We start from the raw sequence: 11,684 nt of genomic DNA on the forward strand, positions 1-11,684 counted from the left end.
AATAATGAACAATTGTATACCAGAGACATTTCATGGGGGTGGAGTGGGGAAGGGGGATCAAAAATGGGGTGGGGGGGAAGTACACTGGACTATGATGATGGCACAGGGGTGATCTGGTTATGGGAAGTCCACAGATATCACAACTGAGATGGAAAAAGGCACAAAGTGATGTAAAAATAAACTACTAAAATTTTCCTAGTACAAAATCCTACCAAAAGCAAGTTTGTATCAGCAATACTTTTGCCCACAACTTACCCATCTTACATTTTAGACAAAAGAGGCAAATGGCTAAATTTACACATTTAATTTACACAATTCCATTTTTATGATAGACTATTAAAAGGCTTCCATGTTCAACTTTTCAAATATAATTTAGGGGGAAAATTACTGCAGGGGCCTCTGTGGTGGTACAATGGATTAAATCTCAGCAATATGAAACAATATGCAGCCACTGCAGCATGATTTAATCCCCAGCCAGAGCCACAGAGCTAACCCACATGGTGGAGTTGACCCACATGTCGCAGCACACTTCTCCTGTTTCACCTGCTGCTCTCCTCACCAATCTACATGCTCTACTCCCCACTCTGTCTGTCTCCCTGGATCTCCCCCTCTCCCTCACAACTGCATCTCTGGCCTACAATCCAGCTCTTACATGCATCAATAAATAAATCTCTTAAAAAATTATTACACATGCAAGTCATTCAGAATCTGCCTTTCCAGACATCAAACTCATGTATTTAAAATATTAGATAATGTCCCCAAGTCTAAATCCAATCCCAAACAATACTTACATTGGATACTACTGTAATAAATGCATGTGCTATAAGAAATGGCAACGTTTCAGGAGTTCCATATTCAAAACAATCCTTCATGAGAGAAAGGCCATTTTTCCCACAAAATAAACATACGTAACGAAGCAAATGCAATGGTACTTCTACATCCTGCAGAGAAAAATAGAGCATATATCATTTTAAAACTTAATGGGAATAATTTTATTACCAACACTGGAAAGATTATTTTCAAACAATAAATTAGAAAGACATAAAACGCCATTAATTTTCCAAAACCCTGACCATGAAAAAAAGTAAAACACTTACATTCATATCACAGAATGCCCCTAATATGTTGCTTTCTTGGGTTGATATATCCTAATTAAAGGGGAAAAAAAAAAAGTAAAACATAGTAAGATCACACTACTATTTGGAAAATCTTTTAAAAATACAATCTGCTAAATTTATTTTATAAAACCTCAGACTTTATAATCGCTTCTCATCAGCAATACTGATATTCTTACCTGAAATTTATGATTTAAGTTCTAAAGTACATTTTAAGTCTCCTCCATAGAAATCTTTCCGTACTATTTTGCCTTCTTAAACACCTTTTCTAAAAGAACTGAACAATTCTTCTAAAAATACATTATAACTTAAATGGCTTTGAAACAGTTGTAGAATTTCCCAAAGACATACTCAAAAAGTTCCCCAAAGTGTTTTCCATACATAACATTTAAATTGTGTTAAAGCACACTCAGCTTTTGACCGTGAGAATATAAACTTGTTGGAAGGTAATTTAGCAAACTCTTAATATTCCCTTTGACACAGCAATTTATCTTCTGGTCATTTATCATAAACATACATAAAAAGAAATGCTGAAAATATATGATGTTCACTGAAATTTGTAACTTCTCAGAAACAACTTCAATATTCATTAAAAAGGGCAAATAACTGTTATTATCCAGGATCTTAGGCATTCTTCAAAAATAATATGGTGATGTGGCATGAAATCTCTTAGTGACAATGCACATGTTCTAAAATTGTATTGTGATGATAAATCACAACTCCGTAAAGTACAAACAATTATAGACTTTAAGCAAGTGCTTTCTCTGGCAAGTTACACCTTTAAAAAGCTGTCTAAGGCCCTCCCTGGTGGCGCAGCGGATTAAAGCACAGCACTGAGAAGCTAGCACTTCCGCGTGAGTTTGATTCCCGCCTGCCCCGGAAGTGACCACATGGTGTGGCAGACCTTTCCTGACCCGCCCGCTGCTCCCCTCAGCAGTATACTTGTCAATCTGCCTGTTCTGCTCCCCACTCTCTCTCTGGTGAAGCCTCTCACAGCCCCTGAGCCTCTGGCCTGTACCCCAGTTCTGAATGTACAAATAAATAAATCTTTAAAAAAAAAAAAAAAGCTGTCTAAACCACTGGTAGAGGCATAAATAATATCTTTTACATATTTTAAATAAAATTTATGAATGAGTTATCAAAAATTTTTAAATGTCTAGAAATATCAAATAATTTTTCACCAACAGGTTATTGAAGAAAAAGCAGGTGTTAAGACCTTTTATGTCTATATTTTATCTACCCTGTTTTACAGTAACAATCAAAATATTAACTTCTATAAGCAGACTTTCGTCTCAAAACAGTTAATTGTCAAAAGAACCCATCATTACCTGTTTCATATATTTAAGTCACACTACTAAAATAAAGTTTGAAAACAACTGAGAGCTTCAGAAATTGGAGAAAACATTTCAAAATTACTAAATACTGTACTAAGAAAGGTGAAAATACCTGTTAACAAAGCCAGCATGCTGAACTTCCTGTATCTATCCCATAGCCTTTACTACCATGCCAAGGCCACAATTAAAGCTTTAAATTATTCTCAACAAACTTTCCATAATCTTAAAAGTCCAGAAGATAAAAATTATGGTATTTTTAAACACAGAATTATGTACCAGGTAAACCATGCTGGAATACTAAACTGAAATCAGGACTAGTAGTGCATAACATGTACACAATAGAAAATTCAACAGAATTCTAGTCTGATGTGCTAAATGTTACTTTTAGACTTATACCTACTTTAACTCAGAAAAACTTTTATCATTTTATATTTCTACTCTTGATATATTAAAGACTATAATTTTATTTTTGTAGCATACATAGATCTATAGGTAACCACAGAACATCTATAGGTAACCAAAGAACAACATTAGGCAGTTACCCTAAAAGTTAAATCAACATTTTTCTTTCAAAAAGTTTTTGATAGCCTCTCTAGTGACAGAGGGGTTAAAGACACCACAGTATCAAGCTATCACTGGCCACTGTGGCATGGTTCCATCCCCGAGGAGGGAACTAACCCACACGGTGCAGCAGACCTCTACTGTCTCCTGCTGTTACCCTCAGCAGTGTAGTTCAGTGGATTTGCCTATTCTGCTCCCCCACTCTGTCTCTGATGAATCCTCTCATCTCTCACCTGTACCCCAGTTCTTGTATGTATAAACAAGTCTTTCCAAAAACAAGGTTTGATGATCACTAAAAAGGCCTTAGAGAGATCTATGAGGGAGTATTTCTTAAAAGATTTTATTTTCATTTACTTATACATACAAGAACACCCGTGGTGTAGGCCAGAGGTGTGGGGGGTTAGAATATTCACCAGAGATAGGGCAGGGAGAACAGTAGGATCAGATCTAATGACAGCTTGATAGCACCGAGACTAACTCCTGTGTCATCAGGGATGGCCCTATGAGAGAAATTTAACCTTATTCCCAAAATCTTACATTTACTAAGATAATGGCGCTGTATTTCTAGAACTAAAAAGGGGGGAATTACTTATTACTTTAAAGAGAAATAAACTAACTAAAGAGCAGGAAATGCTGTTCCAAGATCACATCATAAAAAACTGAAGGCCAATAGATAAGGAATAAAATTTTGCTTAAGAAGAAGGTGAATGTATTGGAATCAGATAGTAGCAATGGTTGTACAACTTAGGGCATATTCTAAAATTTGCTATGGTGTGTATCTTAAAAGAATGAGCCAAAACACTTTTTGAAAATTTATAAACAGATGAATAAAAAAGGTAATAAAAAGTGACGAGGTAAAACCCAGATTCAGAAATTTATAAGCTATAAGAACTTAATCTGCTTGATCATATTACACATACTTCTAACAGACAGTTTTAGTTTTATTCCACAATTTTTATATTCATTTTCACTCTACTTAGAAAAAAACTAGGAAAATGTTTAATTTCACAGAATTAAATATGAAATTAAGAAAAGAATACAGCTGGCCCCCCAAAACACTTTTAACCTGAATACTTCCAATTACTACATCTTTGAAAGTGTATAGTTTGGAGAGAAATGTTGGAGAGGATAGAATGGGAAAAAGAAAGGGTTCAACTTCCATCCATTCACTGTTTAAATGGGTACAACGCTACAAGTGAAATAAGCAGGGCTGTAAAGTATGACCTGAATTCTAACTCTTAGCAGACATATTATATAAACCTATGTAAGCTAGCTCCCTTTTGCATAAAATAAATGTCAATTAAATTTTTAAAGTAAATTCGATATTTCTATCAAAACGAGTATTGAGTCGTTGTCTTCTGAAAGTGTCTTGGCCAGTTTGTGCCTCTTAAATAAAACATCAAAACCCAAATGCTAATCAGGAAAGAATCACACAAAACTATGAAGGTAAGACTAGAGGGACAATCTTGTTTTAAAAAAAATGGAATTAATAATCTTATCTAGTAAACGCTAATGTATCACATATGTATTGCTATACTTTAAAATGTTTATATGTATACACACATCTGACTTTATAATACACGTGTGCTATCGAGGTTTTGGGACTGTCAAAATATTTAATCACATGATCACTAAAATAGAAACTAGAAACTTTATATTCTTAATTGCTCATTGTTATAACATTAGAAACTTGGAAAACTATTATAAACAGAAAATTGAAGCAGTACATACAAATTCTGTATAAGGAAACAATTCTGCTTTAGAATATAGAATTCTAGAAAAGAAATCTCCTTTATTATATCTAAGGGTGTCTTATATTGGAATTTCACCAGTGACCTCATGAAACCACTGTTACCAACCAAATACTCACATGTTATATTCCTTAAGAATAATAATAAGGCACTTTATTCCAAAAGGTAAAATGTAGGGGACTATCAACTCTATCTAGAAATTACCATTTTTTTTAAATCTTAAGAAAAAAAAAAACTATGAGCCAATTGATTTAGGAACAAAATAGCAAATCACTAAGAGATTTTTAACTGAAAAGTTTATTTTTAAGAAATTTGGCATGAATTTCACTATGTACGTACCTAACCAAACTATTTTTAGCATCTTTAAATGAACAATTTAAGGCATTAACACTATTTACATGGTGTTGCTCGATTAAATTTTAGAAGTTTTTCAGGAATGAACTCTTTTGTGGAAAAGGCATCTAAAATGACATTTGTTTTACAAAGTTTAATAATTATCTGTCAAGAGATTAAAACATTTCCATATGGGAAGACAGGAATTGTAAAAGATAACAATCTGATTTAAAATATTCTTATAGGAGAATTCTAATAGGATAATAGCCACCCCGCAGGCTTACAGTTTTAAACAATCTAAATTCAACGTGAAAGTATTTTCAGTAAAGGACTATATTCTTTAGAAAAAGAAAGAAGTTAGCGAAGTCACTATGATAGTTATAGACTAGCAAATAAGCAGAAAAGGAGCAGCAGACAAAAATAAAGGCATGCAGATTTATTATGTCCACAATTTTCCATCCCAACACACAGAAAAACAAAGTACTTTAAAGTTTAAGTAAAACTTTACCTCTCCTCCCTTCCAGAAATGGAGTCAAGATCACACCCCTTTGAATTTGGACTGCCCTTGTGGTTTGCTTCAAGCAACAGAATGTGGCAGCATTAATAATAAGTTTCAGAAGCTGGACTTTAAGAGGCCTTAATAGCTTCCACTTTTGCCATCCTGAATCCATGCTAAGCCTGCCATGTAAAGAAGCCAGTATACCCTAGTGGAGAATAAGAGGCCATGTGGAGAAAAATCCAAGGAGGCAAAGACAACAGCCAGCACCGACTGTCAGACATGAGTAAGATAATCTTGGACCTTCAAGTCCATTCAGTCCTTTAAATAAATGCAAATGCGTAATTGAAGCCACACAAAATCAGCAAAATGCTTAAACAACTCACAAAATCATGGGAAATTACAAAAACACCACTGTTTTTGTCACTAACGCATGATCACATAACTGTCCCATTTCCCATTATGTGCAAAAATAAATATTATTAAATAACTCTGGGAAGGCCTGGGAAATATCATTAATAAAACAAGTTAAGCATCTTAACAAAAGAAAATACTATTCATTAAAAATGGTAGTTAGAGATAAGTTGGTATGCTTTTTTCCTTCACAAAGAAAATTCCAAATTATTTTGCCTATGTTTCTAAGAAATAAATTCAAAAGTCCAAGTGCTTCTTTTCTCTTAATCATTATATTATAAAGAATCACCAAAGTTAAGAGCCTAGAATTACAAAAGCAAATATTTTGAACTTTATTAGTTCAATTTACAAATCTTTCTTTAAAAAGACTTTGTGGAAGGAAATATTTAACACAAGTTGCTATAAAAATGACCTGAAGAAAACTGGAATTTCTAATGTGATATTTATTTTTTTTCCATCAACAATAACTACTGTCATATTTACTCCTAAATGAAAAATTGCAACATTAAGTATTACATAATATTATATAAAACTGACGTCTTTTTACATACCTCTATAGTGGGATGAGTATTATGCTTGTAAGCAGTATATAAGGGAAACTGAATTTGAAAAATTTTTGCCACACATAGTAAGAGTTTTTCCTTCTCATCTGTAGTCCATAAGCTAAAAGGATCAGAATTCTTTGAAGGGTCCTCATCAGTCAGACTACAAATTCTTGCAGAGTTTGATTTTTTTTCTATTGATTTTTGTCTTTCTGTACTTCCTTCATTACACTCTCTTTCTATATTCAGTGGTTCTTCTGCTTGATTACTCTCATCTTGCCACGTGGATTCTATGTTAATAGTAGTACAATGTTTACAAAGCTGGTCCCGGAGCACTTGAACTTGGGCAATCACTAAGTTAATAAGTGCACAAACTACTTGGTTAAAAATTTCCAAATGCTTATATTCCTTGAAGCAGCATAGACATTGCCTATAACAGAAAAAAGAAGTTCAATAAATTAATGCTTCCAAGAGAGACAACAATAAAAGTCCAATAAATAATTTAAAAACAAAAGCAAATGCTAAAATGGTTTTTCCCCACTAGACTTCAACTTTGTTATTTTTCCCCCTTTCCTGATCTGGTTGCACTTACAGTTAACTTGTTAACTTATAATAATTTATGAAGGTGGCATCCCAGCAAAACTGGTACTTTAATTAGTAATATCATGATATTAAATTAACAATAATCATTCTCAGTTTTATGTATATGCTGTCTTGTTTATACCAGCAAAGGCTACAATGTATTAGTGACAATATTATTTTACATAAAAGATTTTGTTTTAAACTAATGTAAAAGCTGCTTTTTAAATTTAATAATTTGGTTTTACACCACTTTGAGAGGTGTGCCTATACTACTTGACAGATAAGGATTTAGAAGCCACAGATACACTCCAGAGCACTTCAATAAAAAAATAATGAAAACAACACGAATTAGAACACAAATCTAATTCTCTTAAACATGTTAGCATAATGCCTAGTATACTGTAGATAATTAAAAGGAATGGCACACAAGTAGTTGGCTACAATAATCGCACTGGAATGATAGATGACAGTTTAATAACTATTACTTATAATCTGCAACTAGTAATACATCAAATATTTATATTGTAGTCCAAATATATCACCAACTCCCTTTATGGCCATGTAGAGTAATATCATCTCTCCAGGTATAGCACATGTGATGAATGACCACAATTCTTAAATATTCTGCCCAATTTCCTCCCTTTGAATATAGTCTGGTCTTAATGACTTGCTTCTAATGAATGGAATGTGGCAGAAACCACAGTGTGTGACATCTGAGATAGGTCATAAAAGACATTACTATTTCTGAAAAATAAAGGGGGGATGATATTGATTAAAAGCAATGGATCATTTCATGAAATAATGGCTTCTTACTGTCCTTACTAAGTATGCAAAAACTGAGTCATTTAACATGAGAAGGAAGATTTGATCATTTGTTTTAGATAATGACCTTCATTTATCTATGATGTATTTATATGTGGGTCCTCTCTTGTATATGTACTGAGCTAGGTGCAAATACAATAGCTGACACATCTTCCATTACCAAATGGTGACTACAGTATGCTTAAAATGTAATTCTAGCTAGTTATAAAAATACTGAATCAAAATGCATTTGCAGAAAACTATAAGATTCCATGATGTTAAAAAGGAAAAAAATAGTCACCTATGACTTGCTCTCTTTTGGATCATACACTCTCTAAAGGAAACCAGTTAGCATGCTGTAAATACATTTTTAAGGAGCTCATGGAGAGATTCACATTAGAAAAAACTGAGACCTTCCACTAACAATCAAAATCAACTTCCTTGCTACGTGATGAATCAACTTGGAAGCAGCTCCTCCAGCCGCACATAAATCTTTCACACATTAAGTCTTCAGATTACTTTACTATGGCCAACATTGTTGACTGTAACCTTATGATAAAACCAAGACAGAACCAACCTGTTAAGCCACTTCCAAACTGCTGTCCACAGAAATTCGGAGGATAATAAGTGGCTATTGTCAAAACACTCCTTTGGAATCACTTACTACACAGAAAAAGATAAATAATACATCTGGTCTGTTTTCTTGGCAAAGTGAAAGGGGGTTTAAAATCTAAGGTCTCCTTCAATTCTAAATTTCTATTATCACAATTTCTGTAAGAAGGACTATAAACACATTACTCTTAAAGTTTCTCTGATGAATAGATTCTTCCTTAGGTTTAGGAAAAACTATATTCACAGTGAAGTGAAGGATCATGTATACTCAACATCTTTTTTTACTAAAAATGGAAACTTATTTTTTTACTAAAAATAATTAGACCCTGCAGTCAAATTTGTGATAGTACGCCAAAAAGAGGACCTTCCCTAGTGGCGCAATGGGTTAAAACAGCACTATGAAGCAATCAGCAGCCACTGCAGCACAAGTTCAATTCCCAGCCAATCAGAGAGGTAACCCACAAGGCACAGCAGACCTCTCCTGTCTTACCAGCTGCTCCCCTCAGCAGTGTACATCATCAATCTGCCTGTTCTGATTCTCACTCTGTCTCTGGTGAATCGTCTCACTGCCCTTGCACCTCTTGCCTGTGCCCCCCTTCTACATGCATAAATAAATAAATCTTCAGAAAAAGAAAAAAAAAAGCCATAAAGAGCCTGACAATTCATTTTTAAAATCCACTGTTTCGGGGCCTCCCCACTATGAGACTATCTACAGCCACTGCATCACAAGTTCAATCCCCAGCCAGGGAGGTGATCCACGTGGCACAGCAGACCTCTTCTATTCACCTGCTGCTGCCCTAAGCAATGTATTTCAGTAGATCTGCCTGTTCTGCTCCCACTCTGCCTGTGTTTCAGATGAATCCTCCCACCCCACCACACCTCTAGCCTGTACCCCAGGTCATATGTATGCATATATAAATAATCTTTTTTTAAAAATCCACTGTTTGGAAATGGGCAGTTTACTGCTTCATAACTAAAACACCAACTTTCAAAGACAGAAATAATATATCAATTAAGTAATAGAGAAACTGGATCTAGATCCTTACAGACCCAAAATATACAAATTTCAGAACTGAGAATAATAGTGAAGATATGCACACACACACTTATCTTTGAAATAATTATGCATCATATAACTTACATTCTCTTTCATTACACTCAATTCTATTAAGTCTGTAACTACTTAAATCCTTAATATAGTATTTCTCTACATATACCAAACCCACAATGCAAGGGGGAAACTTGTCTTTAAATAAAAACATCACTTTCGGGCTTTCCCTCGTGGCGCAATGGGTTAAAGCACCACATTATGAAGCTCTCCGAAGCCATTGCAGCATGACTTTGATCCCCAGCCAGGAAGCTGACCCACATGGCGTGGCAGACCTCTTCTGATCCACCTGTTGCTCCCCTCAACAGTGTATTTCAGTAGATATGTCTGTTCTGCTCCCCACTCACCCACCATGCCTCTGGCCTATACCCCCGTTCTATAAAATTTTTTCTTAAAAAAAAAAATTACTTAACAATTAAGTCTAGCTTCATTTTGCAGATAAATATCTTTTCTGTTTAAATACCACTACAAATATATTAAAGGAAAGAAGACAGATCTTTGTTAAGAAAAACAGTAATAGAAGAAAAGATGATAGCGACAAACTATGGATGATACAAACGGAGTAGTCAGAAATTAAAGAGGAAGATATAAACTTGGGAGGGGTTTGCAAGAGGAATGCATCAGGAGAAAGATCCACCACCACCACCACCCACAAAACATTAGAATGGCTCAGGACAGTATTAGAGATCTATAAAGTGACAAGAAACCAAGAGACAGAAAATAGGACTAAGTGAAAGAAAAAGCTAACAACCTGCAGATTCCCAACCCAGATACTGTTCTTACATGACCCAAAGAAACAAGAAATTTTCCTTTACATAGAGTGACTAATAAAATAAACTCAGGAATACCAGATACTGAACACAGAACACAAAAGAATTAAGTGACATTATGACTGAAAGGTGAACTTCCCCAAATACTCTTCCTTTACCCAACAACCACACTAACATCTCAAGATTGAAGTTATTTTTCTTAGAGAATGTAAACAGTAAGAAAAAAGTTCACTCCTCCATGCTACAAAAGGGTGTTCAACTTTCACTATCAAATATGTAAGCCAAAGTTTGAGATGACTAATATACAGAGAACTTCCAATCAACTTTCAGTGCCTCTCTTTTAATCACATAAGATCAGCCAAGGGGCCCTCCCTGTTGGAGCAGCAGGTTAAAAAGCACTGCACTAAGAAGCTAAAGCCACTTCTGCATGAGTTTGATCCCTGCCTCCCCAGGAGGTGATCCACATGGCGCAGCAAACAACTCTGGACCTGCCCGCTGTTCCCCTCAGCAGTGTACTTCATCCATCTGCCTGTTGTGCTTCCCGCTCTGTCTCTGGTGAGCCCTATCACTGCCCCTGCACCTCTGGCCTGTACCCCAGTTCTGTATGCATAAATAAATCTTTAATAATAATAAAAAACTCAGCCAAGGGCAGGATGATTTTTTTTTTTTAAGATTTATTTATTTATTCATACAGAACTGGGTTACAGGCCAGAGATGTGGAGGGTGATAGGATTCACCAGAGACAGAGCAGGGAGCAGAACAGGCAGATCAACGAAGTACACTGCTGAGGGGAGCAGCGGGCAGGCCAGAAGAGGTCTGTCATGCCATGTGGTCACCTCCGGGACAGGCTGGGATTGAACTCATGCGGAAGTGGGTTTAGGTTCTCAGTGCTGTACTTTAACCCTCTGCGCCACCAGGGAGGGCCCGGCAGGATGATTTTTAAAAAGACTTTACATAACCAAAGAGAGATGAAAACAATAAGAGAAGAAAAAAATACTTAACTAATTTATATCCTCAGAGATGTAAGACACTATTACTGTATTGAGAATAAAACACTTTAAAAAATGCATTAAAATTATAAAATAGAATGGAATATTATTAAGCAACCAAAAAAGAGAAACACATGTCTTTTGCAGCAACTTGGATGGAGCTGGAAAAAAATCATGCTTATTGAGATAAGCCAGAAAGAGAAAGAAAAATACCAGATGGTTTCACTCATAGCAGGAGTATAATGGACCAGGCGAGAAAATAACAAAAATAATGAA

The 11,684-nt window shown here is 35.1% G+C and overlaps 1 protein-coding gene across 1 annotated transcript in view; it reads right to left on the reverse strand.

Moving 5' to 3' along the window:
- The window catches only part of USP34 (ubiquitin specific peptidase 34), a 216,771-nt gene that overhangs the window by 158,716 nt on the left and 46,371 nt on the right, over positions 1 to 11,684 (reverse strand). Inside the window, exons 3-5 of the mRNA XM_004691429.2 lie at positions 6,556 to 6,976; positions 1,098 to 1,148; positions 792 to 941 (exon numbers count right to left, since the gene is read on the reverse strand). Coding sequence (XP_004691486.1) covers positions 792 to 941; positions 1,098 to 1,148; positions 6,556 to 6,976 — 622 coding nt within the window. The remainder of the gene's footprint in view (positions 1 to 791; positions 942 to 1,097; positions 1,149 to 6,555; positions 6,977 to 11,684) is intronic.

Source organism: Condylura cristata, unplaced genomic scaffold (assembly GCF_000260355.1).
Source record: "Condylura cristata isolate star-nosed mole 26May11 unplaced genomic scaffold, ConCri1.0 scaffold00031, whole genome shotgun sequence".
NCBI lineage: Eukaryota > Metazoa > Chordata > Mammalia > Eulipotyphla > Talpidae > Condylura > Condylura cristata.